Source organism: Varanus komodoensis, unplaced genomic scaffold (genome assembly GCF_004798865.1).
Source record: "Varanus komodoensis strain SLA01 unplaced genomic scaffold, ASM479886v1 scaffold11, whole genome shotgun sequence".
NCBI lineage: Eukaryota > Metazoa > Chordata > Lepidosauria > Squamata > Varanidae > Varanus > Varanus komodoensis.
This window is the reverse complement of record NW_025335317.1, coordinates 23,835,812-23,856,284: the sequence shown is the minus strand read 5'-3', so window position 1 is coordinate 23,856,284 and position 20,473 is coordinate 23,835,812. Positions and strand designations below refer to the sequence as shown.

General features: G+C 46.0%; 1 protein-coding gene across 3 annotated transcripts in view; it reads right to left on the bottom strand.

The window, feature by feature from the left end:
• PTEN (phosphatase and tensin homolog) overlaps positions 1-20,473 on the bottom strand; it is an 85,278-nt gene that overhangs the window by 23,580 nt on the left and 41,225 nt on the right. For 2 of the 3 annotated variants that reach the window (XM_044420597.1, XM_044420598.1), the window contains one exon: positions 18,089-18,327. The exons of the other annotated variant lie outside the window; for it this stretch is intronic. In XM_044420597.1, coding sequence (XP_044276532.1) covers positions 18,089-18,327 — 239 coding nt within the window. The remainder of the gene's footprint in view (positions 1-18,088; positions 18,328-20,473) is intronic. 3 annotated transcript variants of the gene reach the window in all.

Sequence of the window (20,473 nt, the reverse complement as noted above, 5' to 3'; positions counted from 1 at the left end):
GTAAGGCCTTCCATAACCCTCATCATGAGGCAGGAAAGATGGAGAAATAGGAAACTGGGTCATGCTCATTCTTGTGCCAACAAATAGGTCATAAAATGCTTCTCTGCAGTAGTGGCATACCAAAATTTTTAGGGTTCAGAGCTACAAACTACAAGTGGGAAGGTTGAGGGTGCCTAACCCTAACCCTCCACAAATATCATACTTGTGAAGGCCAACCAGCATACTAATGGAATTTTTTTTAGAAATTAATCAACTGCTCTACCTTAGAAATGATGAGGGGAACAGTACAGACAGGAGCCTCTTTAGCACAGGAGCAAACAATCAATTTTGCCCTTCTGAGGAAGACCAAGCCAAGACTGAGAGGAGTTCCTCCCTTTTTGGGTGGCAAGAAGTCTATCTGATTGGCCCTACCTGCCTCTCACAGAAGCAGAAGATAATTCCTGGCTGCTTGCTCCACTTCATCAGTACCCAAGAACATACTTTTTCAGATGTATGAACTGAAGATTACCACTCTCTCTGACAATGTAAAGTACTGGCTAAAAAACCTCTGTTCTGTTCAGTTGGGACAGGTTGTACCCATCCTCAAAATACAAAGAGATTAATTGCTAGATTTTCAGATGCTCTGATGGCCAATAGGTTTAAAGCATCCATTTCTTTTATTTCTTCAGACTAAACTCCAGATGGAACTTGAAATTAGAATGTCTTACTGTTCACTCTCAATTAGAAGAGGGGTTACAGTAGCATTTAGCTCTGCCCAAATTATAACCTTTTGAAGGCTGTCTTTGCTGTTGGGATAACTTGACTGCCACAGGACCTGAAAAGTGTAGAGGAAGGTTTTGTTGTCACTAGAAGTGTCTAAAGGCAAAATGACTCAATGCCAAAAATCTTATATGGGAAGCTCAGATGATTATCCAGAAGATGAATGATGGTAAGCTTGTAAGGAAGTTCTTGGCTTAGGTTAGTGACCCAGAGGATCAAGTGAATCCCACAGAAGTGGGGCAGAGATGTTAAGCACAACAAAGTAACCAAAATGAAAAGGTGTTGCTATATGACAACCTCAAGACATTGGCCCAATAAACAAAGGACTTCGTGGCAATTTCGACAATTTTTAGTTGTATCTTTAATGCGATGCTCTCTGAAGCAGGCAAATGACTTCAGGAATTTCACTATCCTGTTTGTGTTATTTTTAAATAAGGTTTTATCATTTTAAAGGCAGTGTAAGCCAGAATATAAAAAAGAACAATTGAACTCAACAAATGAACATCCAATCAAGAATATCTAACCCTTGAAGAGAGAATTCTTTCAGCTACCACTTTGCATGCATTCCGAAAAAAATGAAGGAAAAATCACTAGCTAATACCTAACAATTAAGCTTTAGTTTAATTAAGCATTGGTAAGGGGATCCAGTAGACTGGTTCATGTGATCACTGCAGGTCTCTGAGGACTGCAGCACATGCCGGCCATCATACTATGTTATGTTTGCCCAAACCTGAGCAGCAGAAGGGTAAACCACTCCCAAATAACACTACAACAGATTATGAGTTAACTCTCAAACAATCCCTACTCCCCAGTGTCAAATGATACCATACATTATGCAAACCCTTACTTAGGCTTGAATAGTCAAAATGGCCACTGGCCCACAGCATGACCCACCATAGTTGAACTCCTGGTGGGCTGCATTGATTGTGCAAATCCAGTATAGACACACCTCCTTTTATTGCACTTCACCATTATTGAGCTTCACAGATATTGTGTTTTTCACAAATTGAAAGTTTGTGGTAACCCTGCATCAAGCAAGTCTATTGGCACCATTTTTCTACCCCTCTTCCTCATCTTCAGGATGTTCTAAAGGATAACATACCAGGACATTCAAATGATCCTCATGGTCCCAAATTAGCCAAGAAGACTGTGATACACTGACCTAGCAATTTGACAAGTGCCCTAGTCAGTCACCCTTCTGATTCACCAGGAACTTATTAGTCCATCAAGAATCTAATGCTCAGGGCTTTTGAGCTCTTAGGGGCTGCTACTCTTTAAGGTACTAACCTTAAACAGCATTTTTGGTTCCTATCACAAACCATTTTTGTGGTTTTGTCAAAGGGGACTCAGTACTACAGGCTCTCTCCTCTGACAAGTATCAGTGTGTCTTTCAGAAAGGGTGGTCCTCAGCCCAGACTCTGCCTTTATCCCCAAAGTTAATTTGGCCTTCTATGGATCTCAGGAAAAGCAGGTTGCTTACCTGTAACTGATGTTCTTTGAGTGGCCATCTGTGCAGTCACACATACAGGTACTGCGCCTGCGCAGTGCCTGTGGCCAGAAGACTGACAGCTAACGGTTTTTGGCGAGAAGCTCCGCTCCCCCTCCCCCCTGTGGCCTATAAAGAGCGGAGCGTCCACCATTTTGTTCAGTCTTTGCGACCGAACGTATGCTATCTTATTGAAAAAACTTTGTTTTTTTTTTTGATGTCGGTACCGTGAAAAAGGGCATAGTCGGTACTGAAAGATGCATTCACTCACCGACACCGAGCGGTCGATGCATCCACTAACCGACACCAAGCGGGGCCGGCGGGTGGGTTGTGTGACTGCACAGATGGCCACTCGAAGAACATCAGTTACAGGTAAGCAACCTGCTTTTCTTTGTCGTGGCCTCTATGCATCACACATTAGGGTAGATTAACAAGCTTACCATAACGGAGGAGGGAAGGGGTCCTCAACAAAGAACAGATGAAAGAACGGCTCTACCAAAGGAGCAATCCCGTCAAGCTCGAACATCGAGACGGTAGTGCCTGGCGAAGGTGCCAAGGGTTCGCCCAAGCAGCAGCTCGGCAGACGTCATCAATCGGGACCCCGGATGCAAATGCAGACAAGGTTGCAACAGCTCTAGCAGAATGGCCTCGAGGAACTGAAGGCAGTTCGAGCTTAGCTAATTGATAGCATAAGACTATAGTGTGGACTATCCACTTAGAAAGTCTCTGTGGAGTGACTGGATCGCCCTGATCCCTAGCAGAATATTTGATGAATAGTTTATTGGATCGTCGAATAGACTCCGTTCACGATCGGTAGAAGGCTAAGCAACGGCGAACATCGAGTGAATGCAAAGATCTTTCCAATGTAGTCGACGGTGACGGAAAAAAGGCAGGCAGCACAATGTCTTGTCCCATATGGAAAGATGTAGACACTTTAGGCAAAAAAGACGGGTCGAGGCGTAAAACGACCTTCTCCCTGTGAAAGTTTAAATAAGGAGGGTCTATGCGAAGAGCACAAAGTTCACTGGTCCTCCGGGCTGAAGTGACAGCTACAAGAAATGCCGTCTTCCAAGAGACCAATCGAAGATCCACCGTCGCCAAAGGTTTGAAGGAGGCCTTCATAAGGGCCTGCAGAACTACAGAGAGGCTCCATGTGGGCATAACCGGTCTAATTGATGGGTTAAGATTATATAGTCCCTTCAAAAATCTTTTGAGGAGAGGATGAGAAAACAGAGGTGATCCGTCGACTAAGCCACGGTAGTAGGCTATTGCGGCTGTATACACTTTAATGGACGATGGCTTCAGTCCGGAATGGTGCAATTCCAAGAGGAACTGAAGAATCTGTTGAATGGATGAGAGGAATGGAGAGAACGAATGCGACTCAGCGAAGGTGGAAAAACGTTTCCATTTAGCCTTATATGACTTCCTTGTGGACGGCTTTAAGGCAGAGTCGATGATATGCTGAATATCAGGGTGCAAAAACGTTGGATTCGGATTCGACGGGTCTTGTCTCGAACCGGATAGTACAGAGAGACCAGAGAGGGGGGAAGGACCTGAGTGATTGGGTTCGACAATTGGATCCGAGGTGGTCGAAGTCATCGTCGGTACCGACAGATTAGTAGAAGCTGTCAGATTCGTAACTTTCTGTCGTTGTCGGCACCGATGGAACGTCAATCATCGAATTCGCCATGCTGTTAGGTTCAATGAGAGCAAATCCGGGTGCCGAAGTGTCCACCTGTGTTATAAGATATGGGAGCGATGGAAGATGAAGAAATTCCCCGCAAGAGATGTCGAGTAGTTTCGCAAACCACGCTTGATGTGGCCACCAAGGGGCAACTAGTATCCCCGATGCTCGGTCATGCACTATCTTTGCTATGACCCTCATCAGAAGAGGGATCGGAGGGAAGGCGCAGAAGTTCATATTGCTCCAAGGGATCATGAATGCGTCCCCTAGGGATGTGTGTCCAATTCCCGCTCTCGAACAGTAAGCCTCTCACACCCTGTTCTGTTGGGTAGCGAATAAGTCCACATCGGGAAACCCCCAGTGCCGGAAAAGGTGGTTGCACGTATGGGGATCCAGTTCCCACTCGTGAGAGGTGAACATGTGCCTGCTGAGAAGATCCGCCTGCACATTGTCTACACCAGCTAGATGAACAGCCATCAGCGTGATGTGTCTCCGGATGCACCAGTCCCAAATTTTCATAGAAAGCCTGGCTAGAGTTGGTGACTTTGTTCCCCCTTGCTTGTTCAGATAAAAGACGGCAGCTATATTGTCCGAAGTTATCTGAACGATCTGATGATAAAGGATGTCCTTGAAAGAGCGCAGGGCTTTGAAAACTGCCAGTAGTTCTAGGAAGTTGATATGATTTGTGGATTCTAGACGATTCCACGTACCCTGGGTAGATAGGCCGTAGCATATCGCTCCCCATCCTAGAAGAGACGCGTCTTAGAAGGGTTATCATAGGAGGTCGTGCCCTGAAGGGGACTCCTATCGTAAAATTGGTCTGTTCCAACCACCAACGCAGAGAGTGAAGCACGGAAGTTGGGATCCAAATAAGTCTTGACTGCGGATCTCTTTGAGGATGGTACACCTTGTTGAAAAAGAGTTGCAGTGGGCGAAGCCGAAGCCTGGCATGTGGAACTACGGCAACTGAGGAAGCCATATGCCCCAGGATCCTCTGGATAGACCTCACCGGGACTGTTCCCTCTTGTCGGATTTGATGGATGTGGCGAGCAAGAGCCTGTTGTCTGTCCTGAGGGAGAAAGGCTTTTTCCAACGTCGAATCCAAGTGGGCTCCAATGAAGGTGAGCATCTGTGTCGGGAGAAGAGAAGATTTCTCGGTATTAATACGTAGGCCTAGGCTATTGAGCAAGGCACGAGTTGTATGGATGGCCGCAAGGAGTCCTTCTCTGGACTGTGACACCAACAGCCAGTCATCGAGGTACGGATAAATTTGTATGCCCTGGAGGCATAGGAAGGCACAGAAAGGAGCCATGCACTTGGTAAAAACCCTCGGAGCTGTAGCCAGTCCAAAGGCAAAACTGTAAACTCATAAAGTTGGTTTGCAACCGCAAAACGAAGGAAACGCCTGTAACTTGGGTGAATTGAAATATGGAAGTAGGCGTCCTTCAAGTCCAATGAGGCGAACCAATCCTCTCTCCTTAGCAACAGCAAAATGTTTTGAAGGGTAGTCATACGAAACTTTTTTGGTAAACTTATTTAAGTTCCGTAAGTCCAAAATCGGACGTAGACCACCATCCCACTTAGGGACCATGAAGTATCTGGAATAGAATCCGTGGAGTTTGTCAGATGGGAATACTTGACGAATCGCTCCTTTACGAAGAAGTTGATGTGCTTCGTCGAGCAGTACTGGTGAACATGAAGTGGACCGGATCAGACTTGATGGAGGAACGATGTCAAATTCTATTTGATAGCTGTGCTGAACAATGGACAATACCCACCGATCAGATGTGATGGACTCCCAAATGGGGAGTCGGCTTCGAAGCCGATCCCCAGATGAGAGGGAGGTGGGTATTGGTGGAGCGTGAGGAATGGTTCGCCAGTCCCGTCAACGTTGCCTCCGATCGTCGAAATGATGGCAGCCTTGTTGGAAGCGTTGTTGGGACTGAGGACGGCAACGCTGCTGTTGCTGGCGGCGTTGTGGCTGCTGCCTCGGTTGATATGATTGCCTGTAGGTTGGACGATTCCAGGACCACTTACATCTGGCATGGGACTGTATCTCCATCCTGCGTGCTGTCATCCTCGATTCATGCAGCTTCTTGAGCTTGTGGTCAGTGCGAGAATGGAAAAGCCCGGATCCATCGAAAGGCATTTCCTTGATCCGGCACTTGGTTTCTTCCGGAAAATTACACTTCTGAAGCCTTGCATGCCTTCTGAGAGAAACGGCACCGACCAAGGCCCGTGAGTCAGTATCCACGTGGTGCCTCGCCGTGGATAACTGCTGCACCACGACCTGCATGGCTTCCTTAATCAGGACCTTCGCAAGGTCACCCTGGTGGTCCGGGAGGGTGGAGGCGACGTTGTGCAGGCACTGCATAATAAAGTATTGATACCTTGCCAACGTTGCCTCGTAATTTGATATACGGAGCCCCAGGCCTGAAGCAGCGTAGACTCGCCTAGCCAGGGAGTCTATTTTTCAGCCCTCTTTATCCCTCGGTGCCATGTGCCCTCTCGCCTTTCTGCCCTGCGAGGATTCGACAACCGCAGAGTTCGGTTTGGGATGTTGGAGGAGGAAGGGGATGTCCTCCTCCCAAACCCTGTACATCGACTCATATCTCCTGGACGTCGGCTGAGGATGTGATGGCAGGTCCCAGGGCTGCGTCATCGCCTGCTGCAAGGTGGTTATGAGCAGCAGGATGATGGATGTCGATTGCTCCCCGCGGATGACATCGTAGAACTTGTCCGTCGTCGGTCCCGGGCACTGGGCAGCGTCGATGTCCAGGGACTGGACAAGTCTAGACATCAGCTCCGCGAAGGAGACGTGGGACTCATCAGGTGACGCAGGACCCTGGGATGTCACAGCGACATCCAGAGAGGTTGAGTCGACCTCCGAGTCGGCCGAATCGGCACCGTAGTAGGGTGGGGCCTAAGATGATGACTCTGCCGGGGAGAAGGAGCGGCTGCTTCCACCCTGTGGCGATCGAGGTGACGCTCGCCTCGGATCCAATGAGCGCAGTTGGTCATGGGATGGAGGAGAGGATCGTGCCCTGGGAGCAGGGTAGTACCCTACGGAGAGCGGATCACCCCAAGTATGGTAGTAGGGGCGACGCCAGCTCTCCGGACGTTGCTCTACAGCGCGGCTCCTCCGGCTCCCCGGTGGGGACAGTCCAACGTTCGCTTCCATTGTGACTGTGGGCATGGGTGTCGGTGACCTCGCCCTAGGAGGGGAGTCCTGGATTTCCCCGTCGGATATTGAACCCCGTAGAGTTGGAAGGGGTGCAGGTGGGAGGTCAACCGCACGGCGGGGAGACCCTTGATGGGTAACCTGCATAGCCTCCTGGAGGACCGGTTCGGGTGGAGTCGGTACCGTAAGCGCCACTGGTACCAAGGGGCCCATTGCTTCTGAGTCCCGATGTCAGGGACGGTCTGAATTCCTGGGTTTCTTGGGAGGCTTGGAGATCTTCTCCTTCCTGGCCTTTTTATGGCCTGCCAACTTCTCGGATTCGGCATGCTTCCGCTTTTCAAGCTTCTTTTTAGGTGAAGCAGAGGGAGCCACCGAAGCAGATGCACCTTCATCCAAAGGCCATGAGGGTGGGGCCACAGAAGCGGAGCCAGGTTTTGGGACGGGAACAAGCAGGTCTGATTGCATCAGAGCCTGATCCCAAAGGAGTCTCTGGAGGCGGTTTTCGCGGTTCTTCCTGGCCTGCTTGGAGAAGACCAGGCAATGCGCGCATTTATCCGTCCTATGCCCCCCTCCCAGGCAGAGGAGGCATAGGTCATGTGGGTCAGTTGGTGCCATTTTTGACCCGCAGTCTGCGCATTTGCAGAAAGCCGCTCGCTGCGCTATCGCAGAAGAAGAAGAAGAGAGGGATAGTGCAGAGGGTAAGCATATATTTTTGGTTTTTTTTAGATAGATCGAAAGAAGAAATAACAAGAGAAAAACTATGAGGAACAATGAACTGGGAGCAAGGAGAAGAAAAAACTGGGAAAGAACAATCGAGAGCAAGGTAACAGTCAAATAGAGCTGCCAGGTTGCTGACGGGGACGGGGCGTTATGCTCACATGACTCCAGTCCTCCATCAGCTTCACTGGCTTCCCATTGAAGCCCGAGCCCAATTCAAGGTGTTGATTATGACCTACAAAGCCCTAAACGGCTTGGGTCCTGGCTACCTGCACGAGCGCTTACGTCCGTATATGCCCGACCGCCCTTTGAGATCTGCGGGAGAGTCCCTTCTCCGGGAACCCTCCATGAAAGAAATTAGGAGAGTAAGTACCCGGAGGAGGGCTTTCTCTGCGGTGGCGCCCAACCTATGGAATTCACTCCCCAAAGAGGTCCGCCTGGCACCGTCGTTACTGGTTTTTCGGCGCCAGGTAAAGACCTTTTTATTTAAACATCATTTCAATTGTTAAAACATATGATCTGGCCTGGGCAACTTCTTCTTCCTTCTCTTTCTCCTCCTATATTTTTATTTTATACTGATAATTTTAATTTTGTATTTGTAAATCAATGTATTTTTTGTATTGTTATATTTAATGGTAATTTATTATGTACTATTGTATTTCAATGTATTTTATCATGTTGTAAGCCGCCCCGAGGTTTCGGCAAGGGGCGGCATAGAAATATAATAATAATAATAATAATAATAATAATAATAATAATAATAATAATAACAACAGTCGAAGCGAAAGTCGAAAGCGGCACGAGGCACAGCGAACCGCGGTCGCAAAGACTGAACAAAATGGCGGACGCTTTGCTCTTTATAGGCCACAGGGGGGAGCGGAGCTTCCTGCCAAAAACTGTTAGCTGTCAATCTTCTGGCCACAGGCACTGTGCAGGTGCAGTACCCATATGTGTGATGCATAGAGGCCACGACGAAGAACTAACAATTCTGTCAGGAAAGAGAGTGGTACACCCTGCATACTAGCTGCTCAGTGAACTTCTGTCTAGATAGGATCAGGCCCACATGCAGCTTAGCCCTCTGTTCACCTCCTTCAGGACTTCCCCTCTAGAGAAGTTATTTGTGGCCTCCCCAACTAGGTGCCTACACAACTGCATTGCACTTGTTTATACTTCCAGGAGTGTGGACGTGTGTAAATGTATCTGAATGCACTCCATTAGAGTCTTAAAGATGTCAGGATGCAGTCCCCCATAGACAAATATAAAATAAACATATAAATAAATATATATTTGGAAAACCTGCCAGATATCTTAATAGGTAAGAACCTAAAGTCATTTAGCATTCTACAATATATATTAAAGTTAAAAATTATCACACTTGCAGTGTTAGGGTCATGTACCTATTTTCCCATATGATTGCAAATCTAATGCATCTATAATCAAACTGGCATTGCTGATCCTGTTCTAAATTTCATAAATAGTACTCCTCCAAAAGATGAACCTACTTGATAAGTTTACATGCAAGCAAGGAAACTAGGAATATTATACAAATGTTGCTATTAAAATTTACAGTAAACATATACAGCAGTGCTTCTTCCTTCAAGAGGCTATTAGTGAGAGAAAATTACTATATACAGTTAATTTATTTCTAGATGAGACATTTAATTTTCTAAAAATAGAAGTACGAAGGTCTATTGAACAGTTAAAAGCATATGTGCTACAGTGAGCTACCAAAGCTGGACAATTCTACCTCTTGGCATGGGTGGGCATTTTGTTTGGCATGAAAAAATACCATTTAAAAATGGGAAATATTTGCAGGGATGAGGATTCATTTAACAGTTAATCATTTGACAATTTCTACCTCTACTTGAAAGAAGAAGTGGTCCAGCACATGTCAACTGAAGGCCTACCTCATCTTGGCAGAAAGGCAGGTTGCTTACCTGTAACTGCTGAGCCATCTGTGCATTCACACATTATGGATGCTGCACCTGCGCAGTGCCTGTTGCTGGGAAGATTAAACAGCTTTAACAGTTTTCGGTGGGAACTCCATGCTCCCCTGTAGTATAAATGGGCAGAGTGCCCGCCATTTCCTCAGTCATCTGAAGACCTACCGTTCACCCCCAGGTGGAGATATGTGAAATCAAATTCGACTGGAAGTATCAAAGACAGGATTAGCTGTCAGATATATGGGTATACATGTATGTGAGCATATGTATACAGTCATCTAGATTAGATTTATAAAATAAGATCATTTTGTAAACCCACTCACTGACACCAAGTGGAGCCAGTGGGCAGGTTGTGTAAATGCACAGATGGCCACTCAAAGAATGACAATTACAGGTAAGCAACCTGCCTTTCCTCATCATGGCCTCTGTGCATCACACATTATGGGTGATTAGTAAGCTTAACGCACCCAGAGGCGGGATGGTGTTGTCACTGAAGAATGGAAGGGAGGACTGTATGGCTGAAGGAACAGTCTTGTCTGGCCCTGCCATCCAAGCAATAGTGTCTCATGAAGGACCATGTACCTACCCTGCAAATGTCATGCATGGGGCACGGCAGAGAGGGCAGAAGAGGCCGTGACAGGCCCTTGCAGAATGTCCCTTAGGAGCAACTGGTAAGTCTAGTTTGGACAGGCGATAAGCCAGTTCAATCATCTCAACAATCCATTTCGAGAGCCTTTGAGTGCTAACTGGAGCTTCCTTGTTGTGCTCCAAGTATTTGACGAACAGGCATTTGGTTTTCCTAAAGGACTCAGTTTGGGATCAATAAAAAGCTAAGCATCGTCGAATGTCCAGCTTATGTAAGGAGTGTTCGATCGGTGTCGACGGTGTAGTAAAGTAGGCCAGCAGGATGATATCTTGGTTGATGTGAAAAGGAGTAGCAACCTTGGGCAGAAAGGTCAGATCAATGTGAAGAACCACTTTCTCTCTGTGAAAGTTCAGATATGGAGGGTCAACACAAGAGCGCATAGTTCACTAGCTCTTCTAGCCAAAGTAATGGCTACTATTTGGCCAAGACGTCTCCAATTATATTTTTATATTGTTATTATTTATTTATTGTTGTGAGTCGCCCCAAGGCTTCGGCGAATGGGGCGGCATAGAAGCTTTCTAAATAAATAAATACATACATGCATACATACATACTAGGAAAGCCGTTTTCCAGGAGAGAAGGTGTAGACAGGTTGTGGCTAGTGGCTCAAAGGGAGGCTTGGTGAGGACTTGCAAGACAACAGAGAGGCTCCATGTCAGTACTAACAATTGGGCTGGTGGTTGGAGATTTTGTAGTCCCCTTAAGAAGTGACAGACAAGGAAATGAGAGAATATCGAGGAGCCTGAAATGCAACCCCGATAATGTGAGATCGCAGCGATGTACACCTTGATGGAGGAAGGTTTAAGTCTGCCATGCTGTAACAAGAGTAGAAGTTGTAAAATGTTCTCAATAGTAGCAGATAGAGGCATAAAGTTGTTAAATGTAGCAAAGGAGGTTAAGTGCTTCCATTCAGCATTGTAGGATCGCCACATAATTGGTCATAGTGCAGATTGATGAATGAACTGTATGTCAGGGTGAAAATCAGTCAGGTCTGATGAAGCTGCTGGTACCAATGACAATACTGATGGTAGTAGTGGATCAGAAAGTTGACATGTAACAGGAGACATCATCGAAGACGTTGCATATGTCGAAACCAACTAAGGTGTTGGTACCAATGGAGAAGAAAGTGTCAATATATAAGCCAGTGGTTGAGGGAGTGTAGATCGGGATGCTGAATGCCGCCGTGCTGCAGAGTAAGTAGATGTGGAATCCGAGAAAGACGGAGAAAGTTGTTGTTGGAAAGTTGAAGAAGAGTCAGGAACCATGACTGCTGAGGCCACCAGGGAGTTATGAGAATGCTGCGAGCATTGTCTTGGCTGATCTTGGCTAGCGTCCTTGTTATCAATGGTATCGGTGGGAACGCGTAGAAGAATCTGCTTGTCCAAGGGACCATTAGTGCATCCCCAATCGAATTCAGGCTGCTGCCTACTCAGGAGCAGTACCTTGTGCAAACAGAGTTGTCGTGAGTCACAAACAAGTGTATGTCCGGTGCTCCCCAGAGGCGAAAAAGGTGTTGGCAAACTTGGCGGTCCAGTTCCCACTCATGTTATCGACATGTGTCTGCTGAGAGAGTTGGCTTCTTTGTTGTCAGTCCCTGAGAGATAGACAGCTAGGGAAGTAATCCCGCAGGCAATGCACCAGTTCCAGAGGCGGAGAGTGAGATGAGGCAAGGGGGCTGACTGCCCTGTTTGTTTATATACAACACAGTCACAATGTTGTCTGATGCAATCTGTATGGTATGGTCTCAAAGGAACGAAGTGCTTTGAAGACTGCCAGCAGTTGATGTGTCTGGTGGTCTCATGGCCATGCCAGGCACCCTGAATTCGGAAAGTTGCGCAGTGGGCTCCCCAACCAGTCAGGGTCCAGAGAGTTAGAGCTGGTTGTGGTGGATGGAATGGGACTCCAGAAGAGAGGTTGGCATCTATCATTCACCAAGACAGAGAGGTGGCTGAAGTAGACGGTGTGGTCGATTGTGCTATGGGTGAAAGGTGTGACTGAACCAAAGTTGTAAGGGTCTCATCCGCAGTCTGGAGTTTGGTACTACCGACAATGTAGATGCCATATGTACAAGCAGTTTCTGTATTGATAACCCCAGAACAGTCTGCTGGGTTGTAATCCGCTGGATAGATGCAAGTAGTCTGTCTTTTCAGTCCCGAGGAAGAAAGGCTCGAGTACGTAGATAATCGAGACAAGTTCCAATGAATTGATGACCTGGGAAGGAACAAGGCATGATTTCTCAAGATCAATGCATAGTCCAAGATGGTCAAGGAGGGAGCAGGTTATGTTGACGGAGGCTAGGAGGTCATCCCAGGAAGAGGAGATAAGCCAGTCATCGAGGTACGGGTAGATATGGATACTCTGAAGCTGAAGATGGGCACACATGGGAGCCATACACTTGGTAAAAAGTCTCGGAGCAGTGGTGAGACCAAAGGAATTATATTCTATATTCAAAGACATCGGTACCGACAGTGAACCGGAGGAGGTGTCTGTGAGTGGGATGGATATTTATGTGGAAATAAGCGTCTTCAAGTCCAGAGATGCGAACCAATCCTCTTTCCTGAGCAACGGAAAGATATTGTGGAGTGTGGTCATCCTAAATTTTTTGGTTTTGATGTATTTGTTGATGCCACATAAGTCTAAAATAAGGTGTAGACCACTGTCCCTTTTCGGTACCATAAAGTACCTAGAGTAAAAACTGTGCAGGCCTTCGGAGAAGTGGAGTTTTCAAATCACTCCTTTACGAAGCAGGTGGGAAACTTCTTCCAGAAGGACTGGAGGGGCTACCATGTATCGAATCGGTCCAGGAGGCGGCACAGTCTCAAACTCGATTTTGTATCCGTGCACTATGATGGTAAGAACCCACCTATCAGATGTGGACTCACAGATGGGGAGTCAGCTTTGCAGCCAATCCCCAAAAAGGAAGAGGGGATCAAGGAGGATTGAGGTAGGAGGATTGAAGAGAGGTTCACGTATTCCATCAACGCTGGTGTTTGTCAGTGTTGGGACGGCGACGAGGTTCCTGGTACCACAGTGCATTCTGCCTCCGGTTCCTCTGTTGACACTGCTGGAACTGTTGGCCCCCCGTGTACAGTTGTTAATAGGGTTGATAGCAGTATCAACCCTAGCAGAATGAGGCCACAACCACTTATGTTGCTAATGTGAAGGCGTCTCCATACGATGAGCAGTGAGGCGAGCCTTGTGTATTTTTTCTAGCTTGTCATCAGTCTTAGCATGGAGGAGACTGGAGCCATCAAAAGGCATGTTCTCCACTAACTACTTGGTCTCATCAGGTAGGTTACCAGATCGTAACCAGGCGTGGCGACACAGGACGATGGTGCCAACAAGAGCCCTAGAGCCACAGTCGACATGATGTCTTGCTGTGTTGAGTTGTTGGATTGACAGCTGCATCACCTTGCGGGTGAACATGCAGGCCAATTACCTGTGTTGGTCAGGAAGATTAGAGGTGAGGGACTCAATCTTTTGCATCAGGAAGTACTGCTACCTCATCATAATGGCCTCATAACTAGAGATACGAAGACCGAGTCCCATAGCAACATAGACAAAACATCATGTCAATCTTTCTGCCTTCCTTGTCTATCAGTGTCAAGTGCTCCTTGTTCTGTTGACCCTGGGAAGACTCAATGAAAATGGAGTTCGGTTTGGGATGTTTCAAAAGGAAGGGGATGTCTTGTTCCCAGATCTTATACATGAACTCCAATTGTCTGGATGTTGGGTGCAGCTGATTTGGGAGCTGCCATGTGTCCATCATCACTTGCCTAAGTGTTGTAATAAAGGGTAGAATGATGGAGGAGTCCTCTTTCCGCATGATGTCATAGATGTTGTCCTGGTTGGCATCGATGTGGTGTTGGATGCCTATCTCCAATGACTTTGTCATCCTGAACAGCAGCTCTGCAAAGTTGCCGTGACAGTCTCCAGGGGAGTCTGGATCCTGGGTTGAAATCATGGCGTCTGGTGATGTTGACTGACGCCTACTGCGAGTCATTCAAGTCAGAGTCTGAATGATAAGGAGGATTCGAGGAAGACTCAACAGGTGAAGGCGGAGGTCAAGAAAGGGCAGCCACAGAAGATGATGGAGCGTCCCTCTCAGATAGTAGCCCTAGGGAGGATAGTAGTCCCGTGGAACTCTCTATATGGCAACTGGACCCAGTATTTGGAAAGTTGAACTGGGACCTGCTGCTGTGGGAGGGAGGATGGGCATTGAGAAGCCCTCAGCGAATCCTCCGGAGAAGTTGGCATCGGTGTCAACTTGCATGATGGACTGAATAGCAGGTTCAAAGCCAGAATTGAGGCAACAATCGGGACCAAAGGTGGAGCAGACACCCATTATGAGCAGCACACCTTAGAGTGTTTTTTGTGCCTGCGCTCCTCCTTGTTGGGTTTGTCCTTCTTAGGTCTCTTAGACACAGAGAACTCGTCGAACCCAATGTGCTTTCTCTTCTCCTTCTGCTTGCAGTGGGGAGAGTGAGAGGAGCACTTTCCCTCCTGAGCCACCACAGCCCCCTCAGATGGATGAGGAGGAGCAGGCTTAGATGGACCCGCTGAGCTGGTCTCCGCTGAGATCTTTTTCATGGCAACCAAAGCCTTGTCCCAGAGCATCTTCTGCAGATGGTTTTCATGGTTTTGGCAGGCCTGTCTGGAGAATGACTGGCAATGGCTGCACATATCAGTCCTGTGCCCTTCTCCCAGGCAAAGAAGACACAGATCGTATGGGTCAGTGGGAGACATTTTAGCTCCACACTGAGAACACTTGCGGAAAGCTGCCCACTGCACCATCAAAGAAGAAAAGAGAGGAAAACAGTGAACAAGAAGAATTAACAAGAGGAACAACAATAGAAGGTTCGGAAGGGGAAAAGGGGAAGGGAGGAAACAACGATGAAAACAGGGCGGGGGGAGGATTGAGGGTTGCAAACTTGGAACAAGGGTAAAAGTAAGTTGTAAAGCTTAAGAAAAAAAGTAAGAACTTGTATAACAGTATAGCTACGAAAGGCAAGTGAAAGGCTTGAGGCACAGCAAACACCAGTCGCAAGAAGACTGGGGAAATGGCAGGCACTCTGCCCATTTATACTATGTGAAGGGGGTGCAGAGTTCCTGCCAAAAACCGTTAAAGCTGTTTAATCATCCCGGCAATGGGCACTGCACAGGTGCAGCACCCATAATGTGTGATGTACAGAGGCCATGATGAAGAAGAAGCAGCTATCAATGCCAGCATCTGGGACTGAGCTGACCCTGCAGCTGGGCCAAGATTAGTAGCAAAGTCAATTAATAGGACTAGTTGAGGATAACAGAGGTTACTGTCTATCTCTTTCTGAATGCTACATAAACATAAAGCATGGATTGGAAATTATGAAATTACGAATGTAATTACAACAATTAGGACTGCAACTTTTAGTCAATATATTTAGTCAAAAAATACTTTGATCAAGTAAAACGTGTCCCACTTAAATTGGCCAACAGATTTTTTGAAAGCTTAAGCTCTGTGAATACACATACTTTCACATCTATGGCTCACAGCTTGCTTTCTTAAAAGAAGCATTCATCCTACCCTGCTCCAACTCTCATGGGATGAAACACTTCTGACATTGTATCTGCTATGCAAAATGCACACATGTCCTAAAATAAAAAGCAAGTTTGTTTTTTCTTTTAAGAACTATGCTCATATGCAAATTTAATCAATTAAAACTCCTACAATAAGTAAGTTAAAATTATCTAATCAAATGACAGTCCTAGTAACAAGTAATACTAGGGTGGGGCATGCATACTGTGATTTTCTTATTTTCTCGCTAACTGGGACTTAGCCTAGTTCCCAACAGTGGCATCTGTAAGATGCTTGGACTTTCCTACAACCTGCACACATACATACACAAAGCTGGGTTCACACCTAACACTAAACCACAGTGGAAATCATCCCAGCATGGTTCGTTGCATGAACCCGGCCAGTGTGGTACAGCATGGTAAAGATGGTCTCTATTGGACATTTCATCATAGATTGTTCAATTGAATGAAACCACAAAAAAATAGCATGATTTCCACACAGCTGCCATGGAATCCAATGGAAAGAACAGCTGTTGCTAGATGAGATGCTCCTGCCTACATTTTCCATTGTTCCGATCAGCCTAGAAACAGAAGCATTAGCTCCAACCACACTCTGATTGGCCACTCCATACTCTTTTTCACCTCTGCCTTCCAGATGCCTACCTGTGAATTTGAAATGTTGCTAACAGTGAAGAAGTACACTGTGCCACCTCCAGAAGTAGCAACCTTGGAGACAGCTGTATTTTGTGCTCCTGTCTGGTTATTGCTGTTTACACAAACACCACCCATGGGCAGCTCTGCCTCTGTTTTTCTGGCAGAAGCACTGATCCCCTCCAGGCAAAGTTTCCCCCACACAAGAGGAGCACATGGACTGTACCTTGAGAAGACCATGTCCCCCGCTCTGGCTCCCTTCCTCTCCCACATTCCTATCATGTACCTGATATTCTGTGGAATTGTCAACAAGCCCTGCAATTGATGCCTCCTGCAATCCTCTGAACCCACTGATGTCAACTGCTGCCAGGTGTGTGACCTGTTGGGGATCTGCACTGCAATTTCCCAGTAGATCTGAATGAGCTACTCAGAGATATTCCAATGGTAGATCTTCCATATTAGAGTGCCCCTCAGGACTTTCTGCCCACCCACAGAAAGATGTGGGGGTACTGGATGGAGTCACGTTGCAGATGTCCCCCACCCTAAGCCCCATGTGCAGCCCTCAGAACCCCATCACACTGCTGTAAGCTAACTATGCATACAGATGTGTAAGCATATGTCCATGGAATTAAGGAGTGGGCAGTGCCATGTTCAGGGAACGGTGGGAGTAGGGCACTTCATCCAGCTGCTGGATGCATGCTAGCATGGAGCTAGGTGCTGTGATATGTGGGGGATAGTATGTGGGCACAGCTATAGGGCTGCAGACCTTGCACACCAGTGGAAGAAGCTACTAAATTCATTAACATCTGGTTCTCTGGAACAGCCATACGTTCCCTACACTCAAGTACCTGTAATCATAAGGGACCTAAATAGTAAAGACATGTTTTGCAACAGCTGTGTGATTCTTGTGTGGGGTATGGCTGTAAGCTGGATGGAGGGTAAGGGGAAAGTGCCAGATGAAGCCACTCACAGCATTGCCTATCAAAGAGGAAGGGGTACCAGGATAAACTGATGGTGCATAATGGCATGGATAGAGCTGAAGGGAAGGGCTCCTGAGTGTGGTGATGGGCACTGGCCATGGCCTGGGAGGGGGTGGAGAAGGGCATAGTCTGCCCCTGATGTTTTCCATGCAGTGGGGTGAGTGGTTCTTTCCAGCAAGTGTGAATCCTGGGCACAGGGGAATGTGGACATATCTGCAGCAAGTGATGGACAGGGAGGAGATGGTGCTGTGAGAGAGTATGAATTTCACCTATGAGCATAATACCTGCTACCATTAGGAGAAATGATAGAAGAGGGTGGAAAACAGACAACCATGGAAACCACACCATTGTCTGAATCCAAAAAACAGGTAAGAAACCACACCATGTAGTAACCATGTAATAAACGAAAACCACAAGGTTTGAAATACTCCTACATGGCTGTTTTGCAAATAAAAATCTAGGCAAGTGCCCAAAATTAAACTTCTCACCTTTTTATCTCTGGTCCTTACTTCCCCATAGAAATCTAGAGCTTCTTGTGCCTTCTGAAATCTTCCTCGATGTAATAAATATGCACAAATCATTACACCAGTTCGTCCCTTTCCAGCTTTACAATGGATTGCCGCAACATGATTGCCATCTTCACTAAGCCATCGGTCAAGATCTTCACAAAAAGGCTTGATAAGCTCCAGCTGTGGTGGATTATGGTCTTCAAAAGGATACTGTGCAACTATAAAACAGAAAGCTTGTATTAATTAACCAAGAAGTCATATTACTATGAAATCTAACATGTAACTATCTGATATCTAAAATTACAAGTTTTAAAGAAATTGTAACCAACAGTCTAGAACAGGTTCGCACAATTTGTGACCCATAATGCTAATGCCTGCCAGGTATTTGACATCTCCCTCTTTGATCACAGGCAGACAGCAAACAAAACTAAAGAAATTACTCAACCTACCAGAGACCAATCACATGTAACTAGTGTGCTGATTCCAGTTCAGTATGACACAAGCTATATAGGTCTGATTTAGATATACAATTGAACACAATAAAAAATAGAATTTCAAATTATACTAAAATGTGGAACTAGCCAACCTTATGTAAAATACAGTTAATATTTTTAGGGGCATTGCTACAGGTTAATGATTTTAACAGGAAAGAAAGGAAAATATGAACAGGGGGTAGAAAGAGAAAGGAGTAGTAAGTGTGAAGCATACAGTCACAAGAAAAAATCATACTTGCTATGATATTCATATTCTATACACAAAAAGAATGCCACTCCTTATATCTGAATTTTTGTAATTTAATTTTTGAATGTCTACACAACTTTCCAAATCTTACACAAAGATGGTCACAGAAGTCACATTACCACAATGAAACAATACCAAATAAATGAAACTGAAATACAAAACAACAGAGACAGGCATAACAGGTAAAACCAGCTCTTCAGATAGAAGTATAATCTACTCAGGAAGGTAAAATTAAGCTGGGATAAGACCATTTTTAGTGGGTAGAAAGTAGTGTGTGCATGTGCATGTGGGAGAGGGACAGGCTGATTGACCGACCTGGATCTCAAAGTGCAAGTTCCATAATTTAGGTGTAGCCTATCTCACCACAGCTAACCATGTGTCCATAGAAAACAGATGGACCAAAGAAAACAGATTCTCCACCAGACTGAGGAAGCAGGTGAGCTGGTATGAAAGGAGGCAATCCATTATGTAGCTTGGACCCAAGCCATTTAGGGATTTGAGGAGAATCACCAATACTTTGAATTGTGCTTGAAAACAAACTGGCAACCAGTCCAGCTACCGAAGAGAGAGGTGTAATATGATCCCAAGGGCAAACACCCAGTAGTATCGTTGCTCCATTTAAGTACAACTGTACTTTGCAAAGACTTTTAAAAATGTAGTTCTAATATAGAGCACATCAACTAACCAATTTAGGTGCAGGCAAGGCATGTTACCAGTCAGAACTGCTTCTTCCAGGAACAGGAATAATAGGCACACAATCTAATGCTGGGTAAAGGCAATCCTGGTTTCCATCATTCCCTGGGCATCCATATTTGAGCAAATCTCAGTTCTTTAAGGTAGGTACTACCCAACCAAAACCCAACCCCGCTTTCCACATTTTGTGCAGTACAATCTGTAGCCGAAATGAATTTGACTGCTTACACATGCTATTCAGAACATACAATTGTGAAGCTGCAAAATAATTTTAATGTGGTGCAAAAGTTAACACAAACAACCTAGCATTTTTTAGTTGCAAATATTCACTCCCGAGTCCATACTTGGTACAAGCACCTTTGGCAATAACTACAATTGCTAGTTTCCTTGGGCAAGTCTGTATTAATATTGTGGGCTTGGATTCTGCAAAGTTTGTGTATTCTTCCTGGCAAAACTGCTCCAGCACTGTCAGACTGGACCACTGGTGAACAACAACTTTTAAGTTTTAACCATAGATTTTCAGTCAGATTGAAGTTTGAGCGCTGAGTGGACCTCTCCAAGTCATTCAGCTTTTTAACCATGCCAGTATTATTCTGGCTGTGTGCTTAGAGTCACTGTCCTGCTGGAAGGTGAACTTCCTTGTTCCAGGTCCCCCACAGAATGAAACAAGCTTTCCTCTACAACTGCCTTGTATTGGCTCTATCAATCTTGCCATCAATCCTTACCAGTTTCCCAATCTTTGCTAACAACATGTTACCACCAAACTTCACCATGGGGATGGTGCTCTCAGGGCAACAAGCACCGCTGGGTTTGCACCACAGATAGCATTTTGCAGCAAAGGCAAAAAGTTCAATGTCCATCTCATCGCACCAGGAAACCTTCCTCCTTCCTTCCTTCCTTCCTTCCTTCCTTCCTTCCTTCCTTCCTTCC